The 23,030-nt window shown below is 40.1% G+C and overlaps 1 protein-coding gene across 1 annotated transcript in view; it reads right to left on the reverse strand.

Moving 5' to 3' along the window:
* si:ch211-132g1.7 (prostaglandin F2 receptor negative regulator) overlaps positions 1–23,030 on the reverse strand; it is a 70,362-nt gene that overhangs the window by 26,961 nt on the left and 20,371 nt on the right. Inside the window, exons 6-10 of the mRNA XM_038719567.1 lie at positions 7,939–8,085; positions 7,668–7,828; positions 6,681–6,801; positions 5,785–6,004; positions 5,496–5,683 (exon numbers count right to left, since the gene is read on the reverse strand). Of these exons, the coding sequence (XP_038575495.1) occupies positions 5,496–5,683; positions 5,785–6,004; positions 6,681–6,801; positions 7,668–7,828; positions 7,939–8,085 (837 nt within the window). The remainder of the gene's footprint in view (positions 1–5,495; positions 5,684–5,784; positions 6,005–6,680; positions 6,802–7,667; positions 7,829–7,938; positions 8,086–23,030) is intronic.

Below are 23,030 nucleotides of genomic sequence, written 5' to 3' on the forward strand. Positions count from 1 at the left end.
TTCACCTTCCTTTGAAATTCTAAAGGAACAACCCAAGGGAATGTTGAATGAACTTTTAAAAATACAGAATTACCCTTTACAGATTTGGGATAATTGGAAATGTTTGAAAGGTCAGACTTAAAGCCATAAAATACAACTTAGGAAGCAGGACATTGGTAAATCTTTTAGCTGGCACGTTTTCCTCTGGACACTCCATATTTATGTTGCCCCTTGTCTACAGGAATCACTTAAACGCTGAATTATTTAATAGTAAATGTGTAGTAAAAACTGCACGTGTCCTCATAGAAGATCCCAGTACAGGCAGAAATTTCACAACACGTCTGAAACATTCAAGATACAGCTGGAACCTTGGGAGACTTGCCAGTTTGTGGATGTACTAGTAACACACACAAACACACACACCTACGACTGAGTGCACAGAACTTCCATCCCTTAAGGCAAGTATAAGGGGTTCTTGAAAACTGCTCAGCTTGAAGCTTTGAATGCTGAATGCTGTGTGTCTGTGTTGGGGGGGGGGGGGGGGGGGGGGGGTTCTGTGTGGGGTCAACTCAAAATGTTCAACATGGATACACACACTTGAAAGATTACACACACACACACACACACACACACACACACACAGAGAAAAGGAAAGCAGCGGTGCAGATCTCCGCAGCTGGCTGATTGGCCAAAGGGCTTCGCTTTGAAGATGTCCCAGAGAGAGGGAGGGAGAGAGAGGGGGGGCGGGGGGGGGAGAGAATGAGAGGACGGCGGAGAGAACGGGGGAGGAAGAAGTGATGGAGAAAGAGGAAGTAATGCTCAAGGGCTGCTGCCCTCCCCAGAGAAAGATATTCTTTCAGTCCGTCTTCCCTCCTATCTTTCTCTCCTTCACAGTCATCTTTTCCGCAACATCTCTTTGCTCCTATAGTCTTAAAGCGTTTCTGCCTCCTACAAACCTCGTTCAGATGGTTCAAAATGCTGCAGCCCATCTTCCAACAAAGTAATGGTTAGGGAGGAGGGACTACAGGGGGAATATTTCTTAATCGAGTTGAACCAGTGCCTACTCCCAGTATAGTTCAACATATACTGCACTCAAGGCCAATCTAAATATGAGATTTTTTAAAAATGTTATTTATTTAACATTATATTAGTTTTTAACACTTAATATAAGCAAATAATTTGATATACATCCCTTAAATTTGGTTATTAAAGAGCTGTGACCAAGATATTAAGCAAGACATTTAACAGATTAAGAACAACCAAAACATAACTCTGCATATATAACAGTACATTTTAAAGGGTCACTGGAAATTGAATTAGTAATCAATAACCTATGTATTCAAATATATAAAATTGCAGCCTATAAAGCAGGGGTGTTCAATTAGAATTCAAAGAGGTCCAGTTTGAGAAAATTTCCAGAAGCGAAGGTCCGGAACATCAAAACGACTAACTTGCGTTATCATTCAGTACCATAATGTATAGTTTTATCAACATATGTTTTTAGTCAATAACGGACTGTCAAATCAAATAATATTTGAAGAATATTTACCGTTTTCACATCAAACTGGAGGGATAATAAATAATAACTACTCTAATAATAAATTCTAAATTTAAGTAAACTAAAATAAAGTGCCTAATCTTTTTGAAATAATTAAATAAAAAGTGTACCTTGAAGTGATGAAGTGTAGTCTTAACCAATTTTATAATAAACACTCAACACATCATAACAAATGAACAGCTGTAATGCCTCCTCTTCTCTTTCATTCCCTCTTATAGAGCAACCACTTCCCTACTTTATCTTGTTCAGTGAGAAACGTGAGCTCTAGTTTGTCCTGCCAGCTAGGATTGGAGATCTATGCGATATTCTGGTGTTGAACTGCCCGTGGGAGGAATGTACATGTAAGAATCTGTACATTCTTGATTAAAAGCCATGTGAAATCTCTTTTCCCTTTTGTCTCCTCAATTCGTGTGTGTTTCCAAAACGTCTCTGGTGAATCTCGCGGACTCGACTCGCAAGCATCGGAATGCAGATTTGATTGGCTGAGCAGCGTCACATGAGACGATTGGAGCACATGCGATTGGTCTGTGAGTTTCCTGGTCCGCTAAACCAGTACAGTAAGTGCAACAAAAGCTGCGCGGGTTAAAATAGAAACGCTCCGTCAATAATAAATTGGCTGTAGGTCGGCGGTCCGGAGAGGACAGTGGCTGGGTCCGGATCCGGACCGCGGCCCACCTATTAGTGACCTCTGCTATAAAGCCTCGCTTTACTGATAAGAAGGCGACAGTGAGTTGACCATAAAGTTACAGAGAGGAGTGGTCAACACAAGGTAAGTAATGTTAGCTACAGCTAATGGTCCAACTGGCTCCTCATTCCTCCAGGTCACTGAAGCCATTTGCAGTTTAAATAACAGAGACATGATGTGGGTAATGTTTTAGCGCCCACATGAATGTTTTCATGTGGGCGCTAAAACGTTACCCAGCGTATCACTGCCTGTTATCTACCGTTAACGTGGCAGAAGACACATTTTTCTCAGTATCTAAAGTTTTAGTAAATTATGGATTCATTTTAGTCAATCTTTTAATATAAAAAAATAAATACGTCTAATCCTGATACCAGCTGAATTGCAATTTTAGTGAACTACAGGAAGCATTAACTTAACTAGTGTGTTTGTGGACAATCCTTTATTATATTATGAATACGCTAAAATATACTGTGCTTCTTTAATTTATCCGTCATCTGTTGGGACTTTCTATCTATGTAATGCTAGCAACAGTGAAGCTTTCTCCCACCATATTTATGTCTACAGACTTTTGCTCTAATTAAAAAACATTTTCAAAGCATATCTTGATGGCTTTTCTGTGCTGCAATTTCTGGTTCCTTATTGGCCGAAATGTGTCAGTACAGATGCATCTGTGACAAGCTAAAATCAGTTTATGCAGAAGAACATTAGCTGCGTCTTTGCCTCTAGAATTTGGTATACCTTCAATTCTCAAAACTCTCAACATTTAATCATCTTATTCACTTAACATCTTGTTTAAAACTTTAATTTTTCATGTCTGATCTTTGTCGTTTCTGAGTGTGTTATTATCCCAGCCGCTTCAAGACTTTTATTGAGAAGCACTTTGTAACTTTTGTTTTGAAAAGCGCTATACACTACATTTTCTTTCCCCAACACATCCTCTCTTCCAGTTTTTTTCCCCCATCACATCCCCCACATGGTACTGTCCTTCCACCTTTCTTCCACCCATTCCTCCCGCCCATATTCCCTCCTCCTTTCTAGCTCCTCTTTGCATCATCTTTTTTTTTTTTACATCCCTCCACCTTCCCCCCATTTCTATATCTGTCAATTACTCCCTCACCTTCCTCTACCATTTCCTCACTTCCCCCTTTCCTCTCCTTCTGTTTCTCTCCCTGTTGTTCTCCCTTTCCGCCTCACCCTTTATTCTCATCACCTTTTCCTTTTCACTTTCCTCCTCCACCTCGCCCTCTCCTCGTCTTCCTCCTTGTCGCCTCCCTCGTCTTCCTCCCTTCCTTTCTGACGCTCCTGTTCCTCCTCCTGTCTTCCACTTTCCAGTCAGATGAAAGAAAGTTAAGTAGGCCAGTGGCTGTGGTGGGCGTCAAAGGGCTTAAGGTGTGTGCGTGTGTGTTATTTTTGCACATTATTAGGGAATTTGTGTAGCTTATCATTAACACTGTGTGGGTGGAGGATATGTGTGTGTATAACGTGCCTAGAAATGTACCAAACAGAACTGCTTAAATATTTCTATTAATAGACAGTTACTAAAGGGTTTCCAGGATCACTTACATGGACTTATTCTCTAGTACTTGTTCAGATTGTTATGAAAGTGAATAGGTGTTTGAATGACTACACTTCAAATTAGTGATATTCTTAGCTCAAGGTTAGTCTTCTATTATGCTCTTTGTATACAGCCTGGTTGCAGGAAATTTCATTAAATGAGCACAATGTCTAAAAAAGAACAAGTAAGGAACAAGTAAGAGAAATCTAATGGGTTACATTAAGATTAAGATACAAACGAGAAGTATTTAACTGTCGGCGCTCAGAGTAGCAAAGTGGGCAGAGCTGCTGGTTGTTAAGTGTTTTTTGTCTTAATATGAAAGTTTACTTTTACAGGTAAACTCAATGTTCCTCCACTGCTTACATACTGTTAAGAAATGGAAAGCTACATGTTGAAATGTAGGCAAAAAATCCAATTTTTTAATACTGGAATATACAGTTTTGTGGAAATTCAACAGACAAACTATTTATAGATAAAACAAGAGGGAACCGTCTGTCGGCTAACTTAAATACCTGAAAAAGTAAAGTAGTTCATCACACTGATGCAAAAACCCTGTAAAAACTGAAGAGCAAAATCTACCTTATATATTGTCTTATTAACCAACCCTAACTAGAATTTGAAGCACGTTGATTGGATGTTTAATTACATGTTCTTTGGGACTAGTTGATTTTTCTTTTACAGCTTTTTACTTGTACTTCAATATATTCTCTCCGCGAACAACAATTCTGTGGGTTCTGGGGAAATTTCCCAGTGTTGGAAAAAACACATGATTTTCCAAACACATGACCGGCCAATAAAGTTGGGTATCGTTTAAAATTTACAATACCAGTACCCTTAAAGTGATACCAATAGAGTGCTTCATGCGATACATTGCGTAAAATGCCACCTGTTGAAGCCATAATAGTTGGTATTATTATTTTTATTATTGTTCATGTGATATTTTTTCTTTCTTGTTATTGTTTGAAATAACCGTTACTGCTATTAATATTGGGAATTTGTATCGATCGCTCCTTATCCTTATTAGGTCATGCACTCTATTTTCAGAGAAAGGCCATAGCTTGAAAGTTGTTTTTGAATTTGAATAAGACAGGAGGAGAGAAAAAGTTTAGTGATCACCGAGTTAAACTTGAGACTTCCTGAGACTGAAGCCACTTCAAGGGGCTGTTAAAATGAGGCATGGGCTAGGCGCATGCAGGCACATAAGGTGTGTTGCTTGCGTGTTTGGCTGCAAATAGCCCCCCTTATCTGGTTACAAAAAGTATCGCTTGCAGCACTGGACACTACGGGGAATCACCAGAGGCACTACGATCCGATGCCATCATGATACTTATGTCACAATACGATATTACTGCGATTTTAAACATATTGTGATATATTGCAATTTATTACCTTTTTTCCAACTTCAAATTGTGTCCCCAAAGGAAAACTCTTAAGTTATTATTGTACCAAAAAGTAAAGTTCTCATGTATAATTTATATAATAAAAGATTGATACTTGACGTCCGTGTATCGACACAATATTGCCACGGAAAATATCGTGATACTGTTCTGTATAAATTTTTGCCCCCACCCCTATTGAAGATGTTTCGATACTACTCAATACTGGGCTATTTGGGTAGCAATGCCCATGCCTACCGTCCAATCAATGTTGATCAATTTAGTCAAAGTATGAAAATAGTTTTGAAACTCTGTGTGGACAAACGCGCACAACACACACACCATTTTCTTGAAAGTCGATCTTGACTTTGTTAGACTCTGCGTTGGTGGCTCTGGTCCAAGTCTGTCCTGGTAGCTGTTTTGTCCAGGCGGTGATGTCGCACCAGTAGAAACCTCTGTCAGACAACTGGACACCAGCCAGGCGAAACCGAAACTCAGTAGCACCAGACTTTGTCAGAACCAGACTGTCTCTGAGCAGGTGGAGAGTGAGAGATAATATATTTCAAAACCAGACTCCAGTGCATTGTGCAAAGGTTCATGTGTTAATGTACATATGTAACCAGGTACGTACCTCCTGTTGGGGTCTGTGGCTCCTCCGTGCTGCAGGACGTTGTCCGGGCTGAGAGTCATGATGGTTTTCACGTTGCTCTGAAGGTTGTCCTGTGTTTGGATGAGCACTGAGTATCCCGCCTCCCCAAGGTTATGAGTGGTCACAGTGCAGCTCATCTCAAAGGTCGCCCCGCCCACTGAGGCTTCACGGGTGACCTTGGCCACAACGTTTAGAGAGGGACCTGAAAATACCGCCAGTCGATCAATTAACGTTAAGACAGGCATCATTCAGCCCACCAGAGAGTCCAAATCCCACAACGGTGGCCAACAGGAAGTGAAAAGCAATTACACCATGAACTTATTCTGATTCAAACAGGATTTCTCTCTCTCTCTCTCTCAACACACACACACACACACACACACACACAGCAATGTGGTTACATCATGGCTCAATTAGCTAAATTGAGGACACGAACTTCAACATGTGGGATTGAAATAGAGAGGAAGCGTGTGTGTGTGTGTGTGTGTGTGTGTGTGTGTGTGTGTGTGTGTGTGTGTGTGTGTGAGAGAATAAGAGGCTGAGACAAGAGGTCTGTTGTTACGTTGAGGGATTTTACTATGAAGTCTGGAACTGATCTGCAGACAGAGCTTATTCATGAAACTTAACAGCAGGGTTACTATGACTGGCTGGCAGCGTATTATTGGTTTTCTTAATCATAGATGCGAGTTAATGGTTCTGTGTTTCTGAATTTCTCCCAGAGGTACCTCTTTAAATCACAGATTATGACCAGGAGTATTAGGATAAATGTTGTGTGCAGACAGAGTATTAAAGTAAATAAGTTTAAAAAGAAAAATATAAGTTTTAGATCTGACTAATTGTGAATCACAAAACATCAGATGACTCATAAGGCTCCTTACGTTTGGTATCCCACCGCACAGTCAGAGGCGAGCTCTGGTTCTGAGCGGTCTTCACCAGGCCCCCCTGGCTGTTAATGCTCCAAGCAGACACAGTGCAAACGTACTGGCCCATGTCGATCTCCTACAGACAGAGTGAAAGTGACTCAATGATCAACATTACTATTGTTGCTATAATTAAACCAACAAATCATGTTTCCTTGTCCTACTTTACATATAAACAAATGCTGTTAAATTTTCCAACTCACATTAGGAAAACTACACTTATAGTGGCCACTTTGAGGCAGTGGAACAAGCTTAGAACACAACATTGGCACCATTACAGTTTAATGTTCTTGTGGCTAACAGGTTAACAAACACTGCCTATTTACACATGCACAGAAAAACATTAGCATTAATCTGGAGTCATGTTTCTCTTCACCTGATGAATGTAATTCCAATATTAGTTGGTTCAATGTTCACTCTACTTTTAGCTCTGTTTAGGTCTTCACTCCTCAGAAAAATATGTGGATGTTTAGCTGCAAAGTGTTCACTATCTTGTGCAAACTGTCTGTTGTTGTCTGTTTGCAGGCCGGAAAACCAAAATAATGAGCTTAAAAGAGCAATTAAAATACTGATTTCTGCAAACAAGTATGGCAGTATCACATATAGTCTACGTATAAAGGTATGAAACAGATGTTGGTTTCATCACATCAGCAAACAAGCAGATGTGAGTAAAATATCAAAACGTACCACGTTAAAACGGTCTGCACATTCCCCCAAATTTACACACACACACACACACACACACACACACACACACACACTTGGTAACTCTGGAAACTGAATAAACATATAGTAATACCGATATATAATAACAAATCCAGTTTTAAATAAAAAACAAAACACGTTATACTGGTCCCTTAATTTGGTAAAAAAAAAAGATTCTGCCTACAATCCTGTCATCACATAAATCACCGTTTCCATCAGTCATTATGTTCACAGAGCTACCTGTGTGCGGAGGAATCGCAGTTTGAATGTGTTGGGCTGGACTCTGGTCAGAGATAACAGGCCGCTCTTCAGCCTGTCAGAATACATAGATTCCGGCAACAGATTGCCATTGCCGTCCAGGGAGCCAATGGGATGTGAGGTCTGAGGATCGTCCCCTATACCTGCAGGTGATTAAATAGATTGAAAACAATGACTTTGTCTGTAGGAGGTTTAGTTTAAGTAATTCTGTGTTAGAATGCATTAAAGATTTTGACAAATGAATTTAAAGTACCAGGTAGTGTAGTGTGCTCCCACGTGACACCCAGACGGCCTCCAGGGGGTAGATGGGTAATGTCAATCACATGACATGCCAGTTCTGTGGGTTCAGCAGTCATCTGGGGGCTCAGGACAGCTTCAATGGTCAGCTTGAAGCTCGGTTCTGGGGAGAAAAATTAATAAAGTATAACATTAAACCCAATTTGATTCATTCTGTAGTTCAAACATTTAATAACGCAAGTATTAACTGGGTAACTAAATGTTCAGCAGCACTGGTGGGTTGTCTGATAACTCTCATAATCTTCGTCAGTTTCTGAAGCAACACATTGCTAATTTCAACAAAAGGAGTGGAGATGAGGTGGAACAAGCCACTCTAACCACCATGGCTGACTGTGACACCCTGAGACACTTGTCAGTAGCAATAAACACACCCCAAAACAGAAGAATGTAACAAAAGCCCAACCCAAAATCTTTATGAAACTCAACAACTGCTGCTGAAAAGCAGGGTATTATACTGTACTACATAGTAAAGCACTCTTAACACAATGCAGCCAGTACATTTCAGGTATGGTCAGTCTCATAATCCTTGGTTTCCCTTACCAATAAGATCCTATCAGACACATTAGTATGAAAATGTGCTGGACATTTTACACATTGGTATTATGTTTAGATAAGACCCAAAGACATATTATTTATAAAAAGACATGACGGCAGACATTTCCATCCAACACAGCTCAAGGCAGAATTTAATGCAGTTAACTTAATGTAAAGGATACAGCAGCACAAGGTTAAATATACTGAGAGATCTAGTTTGGCCTTCTTAACCCTTAAACTGCAAAATAAGGGTTAAAATCCATCGCTGATTATGCTTTCATATCATTACTTTACATGTTGCAGTTCTATCCATAAAAAAGGTCCTATAGAGACACAGCAGACAAGCTACGTAAGAGACCTATGCTTGAAAGCCCAAAACTCATTACTTTAATAGACAGATAGAAGCCAGCAATGTTAACAGATTAAATGTTTGAAAAGGGCTTTAAATTAGGACACCTTTTTATGGGAAAGAACCATGGCCTCATAAACCCACTTGCGACCAGTGATCCTGGTCCAGTGAAGCTAAAAAGAACAGCATCATCCGCAAATGTGAAGATCCACCCCAAAGCCCTTAAACTTGACTCAAAGAATTTATACACCCATCACTACACTTTGGTACTTTTGGAAGGAGTAAAGGAAATATTGTCACAGAATCAATGATATTTTAGACAAACTCTTTCCTGTTACTGATTACATTGCCGTAAAGCATTAAGCCAGGTGCATAAAGAAACGGTTTTCCCAGTGTGGTGACAAAGAACTTGACTAGCCTGCATAGAGCCCTGCCCGCAATCCCATCCACCACGACTTGAACACCAACCTTCAGCTAGACCTTATAGCCCAACATCAGTGTTGGACCTCACTAATGCTCTTGTGGTTGACTGGGAGCAAATTCCAGCAGGTCTCCAAAACCTTGTGGAAACGCTTCCCAGAAGAATTGAGGCTGGGATGATGCTTGATGGAAAAATGCTTAATAATCACGTATTGGTATATACGCACACAGCTTTCAAAAAAAGTCCCTATTGTGCTGTAATGATTCCCATCCCAGCAGGGCATTACTTTCATAAGACACTGCCAGGTTTTGTCATTTTACAGTCCAGAATCAACGGTAACAAATGCAAAGTGAATCCTGTTTGTTTTGTGTGGTTTGGTCCTTACATAGAGCTGAGTGAAAGAGCCAGACAACACAAATAGACCTGAAATAACATGAGATGAGGTGTGTATCAGTGTTAATAGTGTGGGTATGTGGTGAGGCAGATCCTCTCATCCAGATTGCACCTTCATGAGTCAATGAACACGAAACAAACACATACACAGAAAAAGATTTCCACCTGCCCAACTGTAAGATATGCCACACACACACACACACTCTGTATATACAAGTAGCCACTTACACAAACCAAAGAGCACAGGCATACCGATATGTACCAACACACAGCAGAAACACTATAAATACAAGTACATACACACACACACACACACACACACACGAGTGTGTTTGGCAAAGGAGGAGGTCTGCGTGATGTCATTTGGACGTCACACACACAAACTGACTCATGCACAGTCACCATCTGCTGTAACACACACACACACACACACACACACACACACACACTTTGATCGATGAGAATATGTGAAGCTTGCCAATTAGCCACGCGCCTCTCTCTCACACAGAGAAATGTTGCCTTATTTAGTAGAGCAACATGAACACTAGTCACCACTTCAGGAGCTCTGATACTGTATAACTCTGTATTGGATTTGGCTTCAGAAGCAAATACTTACACAGGTATATATTTTGTTAAAGCGAATACTGACACTGATTTTTTATTTATTATTATTTATTTTTTTTACACCTATTCTGTGCCAAAATCCTACAACAATTAAGTTTTTTCCAAAGATGCAATTAAAAAGGAGCCCCCAAGTTCCATCAAATTAGACTTTAAGCCTTTTGAAAAATCTTTAAAAATAAGAATAAAACTCAATTTATCAAAAAATGCTGAAACTCTAAATAAGACTTCTATCAATGAATTTTGCTCTATTGAAGCCTATTTAAAGTAAAATTTATATGTTTTTAAACCTGGGCCCTATTTTCACATATTTTGGTGTCGAAATAACATGTAGGTACAAAAAATTTGGCATTTGTGCAGTAGATGATGAGTTGTTGAAGGAAATGCCGATGAAAACGAGGGAGAGGAGTTCATTGCCCTGAAGGAATATGCTGCAGCCAGTTCGTGACTGACTGCTGAAGCCATCGACTGCACCGATTCCAAAACCTTTTGTTTACTAGTCGTTTCGACAGCAAAATATGTGAAAATAGAGCCCATGTTTTAAAATACTGTAAAACTTTGAATAATAGCCTGAGCTTTTATTTGCTTAAATCACTGAATTGACCCTGGCTATACTTGGGACAGGCGTCCATATGGGACAGGCCTTTAATTCCTTTTGCACAAAACTGAAACTACTATGAAACAGTTTATTTCAATACATGTCATTCATTTGATGTAGCTCCAATAGACAGCTTACGCGCTTTTATTTTGAAGTAACATCACGACAACAACACAGTGCAGGATGAGAGAAGTTATGCAGACAGAGAGCAATGGACTTCACATGACAGGATTCACAACTTGGATGAATTTTTATGAAAAGCTGTTTTGATTCTTTTGATGGGTGGACCCTAACAGACTAAAGGAATAGGCCTATAAATAATCAAGGAACGGACACATTCGGACTTGACGAGCGGACTTAATGAGTGCTTTAAAGGTAAAGGCAGTCATCACTTTATTTCCTTTCCTCTCTTGTAGCCTACTAGGCAGGTTGCACCGGTAAATCTATAAGAATTAGACTTTGGGGCTTGTTGTTTCCCTTAAATGAACTGAACTATTGAATTGTGGAGAATCTAATCCATCTAACAATGTGTAGCATGTTCATATGGACATATTGATAATACAAATATTAATCTTTAAATGTATAAACAGCTTATAAACAGCTAAAGTGGGCGACCCGCTGGGTTTAAGAGGTTTTATACATCCAAAGAACTTCTATTAAAACTAGACCAGGTGTTAAATCTAGGCAGGTGTTTATTTGTCAAAATGTGTTCCCACACCAGGCCCGAAAACGGGATAGGCGGCTACTTGGGACTCGGCTATTAAATGAAGTTTTACGGTACCTAAATTATCCTTTAAGGATCATTTATTACTGTAATTATTAACATACTGCAATTTCAGACATTAAAAGACATTTCAAGGACATGCAAACAGCCTCAACATGAATAATTTTGGGTTATGAAGACTATAAAAGATTTAGGACAAAATACTTGATATTCAGCTACAGTACTCACCAGAAGTTACCCAAATGAGAAATGTATTCTGATCTAGCAGGTTTTTGATCATTTAAAGAGTGTGTGCGTTTCTTTTTCAAAGCAACAACATATCCCACTGATTTTATTATTTTATTTTAAAGGTTAATTGGCCATAGCTGTTGGCAACTGGTGTTTCTTTACATGCAGAATACAGTACGTGTAGAGCAGATGAAACTGGCACTCAATTTGGGTACACATTACTGCAGATACGGTTATCCCTCAAAACAGCTGTCTTATTGATTATTTGTTTGAAACAAAATGAACCAATTGTTAATGTACTGTTAAAATAGGTATAATACTAAACAAGCGTGATCATTTGCTCCTTTTCTCCATTTTATAATTCAATAAGTTCAAAGCATGGATAGTTAGTCTGACAGAATAAGTCACTGGAGGGCCTCACTTTGGGTGTGCAACTTTATAGATTAGGATTAATAGAAAGAATTAATTAATAGATTTCTCAATAATTATTTGTTACTACACAATATTTAACAAGGATTTTAATGATCGCCCTTTGCACAGCAAAATTAAACTGGCAAATGTTTAGAGGGAGTGTGGTGACTTTTTAACTGTATGACAAGTCTATTGGAGTTGCTGTTGGTAAAGATAAAGTCAGACCTAAGACTTCAAAAACAAAACTGACATACTTGTGCTTGGAGTGGCAAGATAAAAAGAAAACTTACTCTCCCCTCTGACTCATTGTGATTAGTGATTTTGCTTTTCACCACCACCAATGACTCAATACAGATGTTGTCGTTGACATAGCTTTCTCTTTTGATGTCAAGTCGCCTGAGTACAACAATGATTTGATCGCAGGTCTGAAAACAGTAACTGCACAGGAAATTAGTGGTTTAATGGTTAAAACCAACATCAATCATTCAACACCCTGCGATTTCTATGAAAAACCCCAAAACACCATCACACAGTGATGCTGCTGACCGCATGTCACGTCCTCAAAACTGAATCTGCTGCTCTTCCTGCCATTCCACCCTCTGTAGAGTCTAGCAGAGCAGAAATTGTGTAAAAACAAGCTTTAAAAAAGGAGATAAGGCTCTATTAGTGTGTGGCTCGGGGAAGCAGAGTCAGGAAAAATAGGTCAATGTCAATAACACAACAAATGGCTTTCATCTGCATCGCACTGCATGTGTTCATTTTGAGAAGCTACATTTAGTTGGAGACTGTTAGTGTGCAGTGGATGAAATGGTGACATTCATTTGCCACTGACTCCTGTGTTTCATTCTTTTTCTGATACCCACAGTGCAAATCATTAGCAAACACACTGACTGTTCCGTTTGAGAGTGAAAGCACTTCTATTGTAGGGCTGAAACTAATGATTATTTCCACTGTTCATTAATCTACCAATTATGTTATCTAATAATTATTAAAAATGTCCTCAGAAGAGGTGTGTCTAACAAACAGTCCAAAACAAATACATTCAGTTTACCATCACAGAAAAGCAGACAAACAGTGAGTGAAATATGTACTATAGAATATAAACTGAAATGCCGAGAGCCTCAAGGTAAATGTCACCTTCCTTCTCATAGGGATGGCTTCACAAATAATTATACCAGACTCTGCAGTTCCCCTCAAAAGTTTATGTTTTCTCTAAATGGGCAAAACATCCTCATCCTGCGTACATTTTTAGACACATATATTTAAGAGTCCAAGGGAGTGAGCCATAGTCTGCATAGCACATAGACACACAAACACACATCCACTCTCGCTATGTAGCAGCAACAGGGAAGTGCAGCCTTCAGATGCGTTTCAGTGGGAGTTCAGAAGCCGTGAAGCCGGGCTTTCACTGGTCAGTTTGTTTGCTGCTTCGGCTCATTTACAGGTGGGCTGTATGCCATGATAATAATAATAATAATGTTTCTGACAAGCAGAGGAGAGGAAGGTCAATCTTGGCAGCAACCGTGCCATTGAGCTGGACAGGGAACTCCACTCCCAACCATGGCCAGTCATTTCCAGCAACAGAAGAATGCTGCCAAAACAACCAAAGGCATGTGTGACGCTCTGGTTTCACTGGAGAGAGTGTGAGTGTGTGTGTGTGTGTGTGTGTGTGTGTGTGTGTGTGTGTGTGTGTGTGTTAGAAAAAACAGATATGAGCTGTTCCCTCTTTCTGTCAACACACTTAGCGTCTCCCAGGACAGAGGGGAAGTGGGAGCTGACACACGCTGAACAGATGTACTTTTTACGTCACAGATTACAGCTAAAACAACACATAATCAGATTACTGTGTGTGCAGGCTGATTACAGTCATCTGTTACTACCCATGTCAGGCTTCCCGATGACTTTGTTATTACAGACACCCATTTCAACATATCCAATATCATTTTTCATCCCATTGATGTAGAGTGAAATTCATTACTAAAGATTTAAAAATGAAATATTAATCATGACAGTTCTGCAAGTAGACAATGCACATTTTCATGCTGCTTGCAATGCATCATATATACAGGCCAAATAATAAATACTTAGGTAATGGATGAGGCAGTGTGAAAATCATGCCAACATTTGCTCCACATACAAACTGCAGTGGTTAAGTGAATGAAGGTGGAAGCTCTCCAAAGGGAATGAAGGCATTGAAAAGTATAGATGCTAAACATCATAACACCACAGACTGGAGCTTCATACAGCCTGTGGCCATGTACGACCTCCTTAATTTAGCTCCTTTATATTTTACTGACTGATAGATCCGAGTTTAGGAAACCGCTGGAGAGCTGCAGGAAGTATCTTAAACTGCTTCCTTAGGGAAGAAAAATGTTTTTCACCCGTCAATTCTGCATGAAATAAAGTTAGTGTGGCTGAAAAATCATTATGGTTTCTTACATTTGACAGATGCTTCTGTCTAAAACACACATTGGGACCAATTTGGGATTCAGTGTCTTGCTCAAAGACTTCAACATGTGGGCAGGGCAAGGTGGGGGTGGTGGTGGGGGGGGGGGCGATCGAACCAACAACCTAAAAATGAATGGCCGTCAAAACACCTGGTAAGGGTCCCATACTCTATAAGCATTGTGTAATTTCCCCCATACGCACTGCAGAATGAATGAAAAGTAAAGTGTGGTGAAGCTGCTTGGTTTCTCCAGTCAGCCGTTGCTTCCATCCAAACATTCAGTGAATTTTATGCAAGCCTTTGAAATGTTGCAAAAAACTGCAAATATCTTCTTCAGTTTGGTTGTTTAAGCATTGATTACTGAAGAAGAAAGCTGGATTAAAGGGATAGTAAGTGATTGTAATCAAATGCACTTTTTGTTGAATATTTCCTCACGGTTTGCTAGCTCTGCATTGTGTGCGTGCTCTGAGAAAACAAATCTGGAGTGATAGGCAGAGGTGGGCAGTGTGAGAGAGAGTTCTATACACCGGCAATCAAACATGCCAGACTCCAGGAACTGTGAAGGAGGAGAGAGGGCAGAGAAACATCCAAAGAGGAAAAGGTCTGAAGAGTAGAAACAGAGTTATATGACCAGGTAAGGGTGAAGGTTTCAGCGCTCCAGAAAACCTCAGACTTTAAAATTTGGGGGACGGAGCTTGTATCGGAGCTGTATTTTGTCACAATAACCGTTTTTTTTGGCCACTTGGGGGCATCATAACAATCTTCAAAGTGTCTGCTGGATTTCATTCGACTTACTGATAATATGTCAATGTTGTATTTGCAGTCATGTCACGATCTGATTAATCTAATACTTACTCTCCTTTTATCTCCGTTTTTGGTCTCCATCAACTCCTGAGAAACATATCTGGCTCTTTAGCTGCTAAATGCTCCTATGTTCACCAGCTATTATCTTAAATAAAAATGATAGAATTTTTTTTATATAAAGCAGTGCTGGTATGCAATACAAGGACCAAGACACGTTCCTTTGTATCATTTTCGCCAGCAATTTCCTCAAGCTCCACCTGGCCCTCACAGGTCAGCTGGGAGACACGATCGCTACAGGGTGTCTGCACTGAGGTCTCGAGGTCTCATATTAGTCATGCTGGAACACTTCCAAAGGAGTGGGGATGTGACCTGAGTCAGTGCCTTAACCACCTCCCCTTGCTCCTCTCAGTGTGGAACAGCAGCTGAACTGCACAGACATCCACTCAAATCACTGAATCCCTCGTTGTGGCGTGGCCTCAGGCCAGCCACACATATTTGTCATTTTATAATGAAGTCCTTTGACGGAGACAGCTAAAGATGAATACAATAAAAAAGAAGCAGAAGCTGAAGTTCAATTCAGGCTCACGGGAGTTTTGGGGCACACTGATCTGCTCCTTCAGTTGGGCTCCTTGGATTATTAGCAACATTTCAGGTGCACTGACTTCTGGTTTTACCGTCAAATAAAGTGGTTTGGATAATGTGGATAAACTATATAAAGCCAGTGACAGTTTAAGATTCTTGCCTTTTAGGATTCTGCTGTAATGAAGCTGGCGTAATACTAGACCTTAGCAATTACTCTTGGGAGTATGATGCTGCCATAATCAGTAAGAAAAGAAAAAAAGAATCTTCTGCTGTTCTAAATTTGAACTTCACTGTTGCAGTGTTGATACATTTTAGTCGACTAAATGTGTCCAACATGTGTAAGAAATATACAGTATATTATAAAATAGGTTTGTGGTTTATGAGCAATGCATGATAAACTGAGAAAGTCTAAACGCAGCCTCACAGCAGGATGACTGGGACAAACCTGAACCTGAGTACTAGACATGTCACGGACTTTCTGGGTGAAAGGAGCACTACTCTTGTTTTCTTCTAGTTTAACGTGAAAAACTCCATAGAACAACAGCTACATGTATGAGTGCAGAAATACATTCATCTCCAGTAACTGTAAAAATCTGCCATCAATACCAAGTAGATGAGCAAAAAGCCATCTATCCAATATTAATATATACAGACATTCACATATACTGTACATATTGTACAGTGGGTACGGAAAGTATTCAGACCCCTTTAAATTTTTCACTCTTTGTTTCATTGCAGCCATTTTCCAAAAATCAAAAAAGTTCATTTTATTTCTCAGTAATGTACACTCAGCACCCCATCTTGACAGAAAAAAACAGAAATGTAGAAATTTTTGCAAATTTATTAAAAAAGAAAAACTGAAATATCACATGGTCATAAGTATTCAGACCCTTTGCTCAGTATTTAGTAGAAGCACCCTTTTGATCTAATACAGCCATGAGTCGTTTTGGAAAAGATGCAACAAGTTTTCACATCTGGATTTGGGTATCCTCTGCCATTCCTCCTTGCAGATCCTCTCCAGTTCTGTCAGGTTGGATGGTAAACGTTGGTGGACAGCCATTTTCAGGTCTCTCCAGAGATGCTCAATTGGGTTTAAGTCAGGGCTCTGGCTGGTCCATTCAAGAACAGCCACGGAGTTGTTGTGAAGCCACTCCTTCGTTATTTTAGCGGTGTGCTTAGGGTCATTGTCTTGTTGGAAGGTAAACCTTCGGCCCAGTCTGAGGTCCAGAGCACTCTGGAAAAGGTTTTCGTCCAGGATATCCCTGTACTTGGCCGCATTCATCTTTCCCTCGATTGCAACCAGTCGTCCTGTCCCTGCAGCTGAAAAACACCCCCACAGCATGATGCTGCCACCACCATGCTTCACTGTTGAGACTGTATTGGACAGGTGATGAGCAGTGCCTGGTTTTCTCCACACATACCGCTTAGAATTAAGGCCAAAAAGTTCTATCTTGGTCTCATCAGACCAGAGGATCTTATTTATCACCATCTTGGAGTCCTTCAGGTGTTTTTTAGCAAACTCCATGCGGGCTTTCATGTGTCTTGCACTGAGGAGAGGCTTCCGTCGGGCCACTCTGCCATAAAGCCCGACTGGTGGATTGCTGCAGTGATGGTTGACTTACTACAACTTTCTCCCATCTCCCGACTGCATCTCTGGAGCTCAGCCACAGTGACCTTTGGGTTCTTCTTTACCTCTCTCACCAAGGCTCTTCTCCCCCGATAGCTCAGTTTGGCCGGACGGCCAGCTCTAGGAAGGGTTCTGGTCGTCCCAAACGTCTTCCATTTGAGGATTATGGAGGCCACTGTGCTCTTAGGAACCTTAAGTGCAGCAGAAATTTTTTTGTAACCTTGGCCAGATCTGTGCCTTGCCACAATTCTGTCTCTGAGCTCTTCAGGCAGTTCCTTTGACCTCATGATTCTCATTTGCTCTGACATGCACTGTGAGCTGTAAGGTCTTATATAGACAGGTGTGTGGCTTTCCTAATCAAGTCCAATCAGTATAATCAAACACAGCTGGACTCAAATGAAGGTGTAGAACCATCTCAAGGATGATCAGAAGAAATAGACAGCACCTGAGTTAAATATGAGTGTCACGGCAAAGGGTCTGAATACTTATGACCATGTGATATTTCAGTTTTTCTTTTTTAATAAATTTGCAAAAATTTCTACATTTCTGTTTTTTTCTGTCAAGATGGGGGGTGCTGAGTGCACATTACTGAGAAATAAAATGAACTTTTTTGATTTTTGGAAAATGGCTGCAATGAAACAAAGAGTGAAAAATGTAAAGGGGTCTGAATACTTTCCGTACCCACTGTATGTATTCATAAATATTATGTTAAGCTATGAAAAATAAACATGAGTTTGCATGAAATATAAGCAGTCCTTTTTTTTCGTGGCTCCACTGACGATAATTCCAGCTGACATAACAACACGCACACTGGGGAAGTGTAGCCATGGGTGAGAGGAATTACACCCCCTTAAATGTGTGTGTTGTGTATGTGCTCTTGCTGTGGGGAGCTCCTAAACAAGTTCTCCAACTCTTTTTGTGCTTCCTGGTAGGCTGTGCTTGTGGCAAGCGTTGTGGGAATAGGAAGCAACCTCAAGGCCGCACATCAATAGAATCGGAACTGACTGGTTGACAACACACACACACAAAGTTTAAGCTCATATTCAAGAGGAATCAGGATGAAATATATATTAGGCAATTAGAAATGTTGCTCTCATGGTGTGAGTCGGCATATGCAGTATGAAGGAATGTATAGCCCCAGGCAAAAATGTAGGAGTTCCACTAGTGAGAACAGCCTCATACCCTCAGTATGTAGGACACACACAGTGTGTTTGAAGCGCGCACGCACACACACACACACACACACACACCACAACAACAACAACGCAGTTATTGGCAAAATGTACTCCTTGATATTTTAGGCATGCCCTCACGCTAACTCACTGCGTGTGTCCATAAAGCCTGGTTGATTTTTCTAAATGTAACATAGATCCTCGAGGCTTCAGCAAGCTTCTGTGTATCTAGAAGAGATGGTTGCTATTTTAACTAAAGGCTCTAGTTGACATTCAGGATGTAGGAATCTTTACAGCACTGCAACCAGAAAACACACTTCGTCCACCGTGAATCACTCACTTTGGTTTAAATGAAATGCTTTAATTTATTTGTTAGTTTAGAAATAGTCGAATAAGGATTAGGGTTTCGCCATTTTATACCAATGTAGATGTTATGTACAGTAAATTAGCGAAAATAGAAAAACAATCTGCATGTTTTTCATTGTTCTTTTCTGAAAACAGTTTTAAAAAACTGCTATCAGTCCTACAGAATATCTTTACTGTGGGGGTGCAAGAGATAGAAATACTACACCTCCCATGAGTCCCAAATATGCTATATGCTGAATGCTAAGGAACCTTTGTTTAATTATAAATAACTTCAAAGTTGCAGCATCGTGTTTAGAGCCTTTCAGTGTTGATGGAAAAACTCAAAGAAAAAAAGAAACCCTATACATGACAAATTAGGTAGCGCAGTGAAAGAAAGTTGAACACAATCAACCAGTCGAAGCAGATGGCCGCCCACCAAGAGCCCAGGTCTGCTCGGGGTTTCTGCCAGAAAAAGGGAGTTTTTCCTTGCCACTGTGGCAAATTGCTTGCTCATGGTGGGAACTTCTGTTATGATTTGGCACTATATAAATGAAACTGAATGAGCACATTTTGTTTGTTTTGTTACCTCAAAATTGCTTACAAAAATGCAAAATGTAAAAAAACCCTCAATATTAATTTCTCCTATATGAACACTGTACAAGCACCTGCTGCAGTCCCCTGAACCATCCAGGACTGGCAAAAATCCAGTCCAAATGGCCAGACTTAGACAAATGCCTTTATTTGTAAAAGCATGGCATTCCACAAATGGGACCTTTGCAGTCAGTGTGAAAATAGCCTTTGGATGTTTTTGCACAGGCTGGATGTAGCCAGCTTTGATTGCTCTGTGGCACAGTCAACCACGCCAACCTGGGACGGTCTCCTCTCTAAAACCAAGCCATGTCTTGCACTAAACTCAATCTGTTGTGGCCTTCTGTTCCTCTTTGTACTTTTAAATATAAGAAACATTATGGTGTCCTGCTCGCTCTCTTACAGGCGTATTGGAGATAAGTGAATTTACTGCTTATGCAAACCAAACATTTCCTGCTTCATATCGAAACCTTTTCACTGGCAAACCCGCATGAGGCTTTTTTCATGAAGCAGCAATAGGAAATGAAATTAATTTGTCACCAAAGAGTTATGCTCAATAAAACTGGTCTACACAACATGATGTAGAGATTTGATTAGTTTTAAATATTGATGGGAGGAATATTAGAACAGTATAGTATAGTCACAGCAATAACAATGCAGGAAACAAGTAAGTGACAGCAAAGCCACAAAAACACAGTAAAGAGACCCGATAAGGAGCTGATAACAGTCAGTTATGAAATATCAGTGAAGTGGTCCTGCTCTGATTTCATAAAGGTCAACCCCCCACATACATCTAATACACTCTGTTAAGACTGCAGTGACATTTTAATCACTTTCATACATTTTATTAAATGTCATTTTTATTTGATTAATTTATTTGTGAAATGAATTGGGGATTCCTTACCATTGAATGTGTGTGGCGAGAGTCACATGGTCACATGGTCCAGGATTTGTTTCACAGGCTTTTTAAGAATGGTTGTGTTGAAATGAAAATGGTAAAAGTGAAAAATACTGTTTAAAAACAAAACAGCAACTTTAAAAAACAAAAAACACCGATCCTCCCACTCCCAAAGTAGGCAAACAAAAGGAGTATGGGAAGTAGAATCTGCCATGTACTAATACTAAATAAATGGAAAGAAATGACCATGACCAAGAAAACTAAAAAGGCACCATGTTTTATCATTTATGTTAAAAAATTATTTAAAATAAAGGCTGATTTAGTGGAATTTCAATCCTGACTTCAATAAAGTCTTGAGGAAACCCTAAAATTGGATTAGATATGGTGAAATTAGTCACTGTCAGAAGATGCGTTTTCCAATGTCTTTCAGATCTAATTTGCTTAAGTGTTAATACACAAATGATTGCATGAAAGAGGAGAAAAGATGGCCGCTTTTGACTGAACAGCAGGGATTTATGGGTAAATGACATGTTATTTGAATGTCCAATATATACTTAAAATTTGTCTGATTTCCTTTTGATGTCAGTATCATATGGCACCCATCCATGCCAAACTCCTGAGGGGGAAACGGCTCAGTGAGGGGTGTTTGAACTGAACTGACAATATCATGGCCAAGAAGCACCAAAGCCAACTAGACACCATAAAAGTCTTTTATTCTGTACACAGAGAGTGGGGAGTGGGGAAATTGAAGCGTCCCCAAAATAATATGACACTTGGGTTAATGAGCTCACACTAAACTTTTAGGGAGTCAATCTGCCAAAACACTTCCTGGAAATTCCCTAAAGTATTAAATATAGTACTGGTACTGTAGCTGAACTGAGAGCAATTATGTAACAAGTAATTATTTATTCATTAAAGTCCATTTCATTGGGAAATGGGAGTTTGTCAGAAATCCAACTTTTATGACATAACCACAGCTGGCTTTATGATCAGTCGAAGCGCTTAATCTGTCCGTCTCTCAGTCACTCAGCACAGTGCTCCTTTCTGTCAAAGCTAACATGCAAATAACACTTATCTGCCTACACTTATACTGTGTATGTCGCAGTTTACTTTGCAACGACTCGCAGTCTGTTTTTTTGAAGCCACACTTCCGTGTTACATTCAGTAACAGTCCTAGCTCATTATTGGTCCTTGCAAAAAAATTTGGTCTGATTCTTCGTCTGCATCACTTTATTCTTTCGCCAAATCTTCTGTAACTACGGAATAGACCATCTGCTTCATGTTTACACCGGCACGCACGTGGCCAGTGTACGTGAACAGCCAATAGATGTACGTTTTCAGTCGTTGTAATGTAGACGGAGATCAACTCTAAAACGCTGGTGTGGACAGAGATCGTTTTAATTCACCGTTTATAAACTACAACGGAGTAGTGTGGATGGGGCCTCAAAGTGTTTTAACACCTAACTTGTTTATAGTAATTCAAATTTTGGGTCGTTGAGGTTGGTGTGAAGCTGCAAACTAAACTCTTGTCATCAGTTGCCAGTGGAGACTCCGGAAAGTCACTGACCTTGCCAAGAAATAGTTCCAGGATGCAACTCCCAGTAAAACGACAAATCATTCAATTAAAAACACGAGGGCTAATGTGTTAAGTAGTGAGCTCTGGAGGTGGCGTTAGGCGGATTTTGTGACCTTTGACAAGAGCTGCCCCCCCCCCCCGGCTTCCAGTCTTTATGCTAAATTAAGCTAACTACAGCTTCATATTTAGTTTACAGATGCAAGCCAGGTATCGATCTCAATCTTACTCTTGGCAAGACAGCAAATTAACATAATGTGTGACCATCCGAGCCAGCAGCAACACAAGTTTAAGCTTTTCACATTCAGCTGACGTGTTTAAGTCTGTGCAGCCCTGGAGGCTCAGTCATCTGTGATGTGAGCTGATAATTCCTGGTCGACTGCAGCCTCTGCTTGTGTATACAAAGGCAGTTGGCACTATGGACTGCCGGAAATATGGGTCTGAAGGAACATTATAGTGCAGCTCAGACCGTGTATCAGAAGCATTTAGGTGATGCTGTCTCAAAATGTTCAGCATGTTTATGGAGACATAATCAACAACTCTTTGTCCAGTGTGGCTGTAACTTACTGAGAAACCATATGTCTTCCAAATGACTGATTTAAATGACACCGGCTCTTTTTCCAGCTTCTCATTTACCTTCGCCAAATGATCTACATATCCAGGGGCTAACTCCAACTAGCACGGTCAAGCTAACAGATCATGACCGTCTCACTGCCAAAGCTTCCTGGGTTGAA

This window comes from Micropterus salmoides, unplaced genomic scaffold (assembly GCF_014851395.1).
Source record: "Micropterus salmoides isolate LMB-PRFRI ecotype aquatic unplaced genomic scaffold, ASM1485139v1 Ms_hic_scaffold_1, whole genome shotgun sequence".
In the NCBI taxonomy this organism is placed as follows: domain Eukaryota; kingdom Metazoa; phylum Chordata; class Actinopteri; order Centrarchiformes; family Centrarchidae; genus Micropterus; species Micropterus salmoides.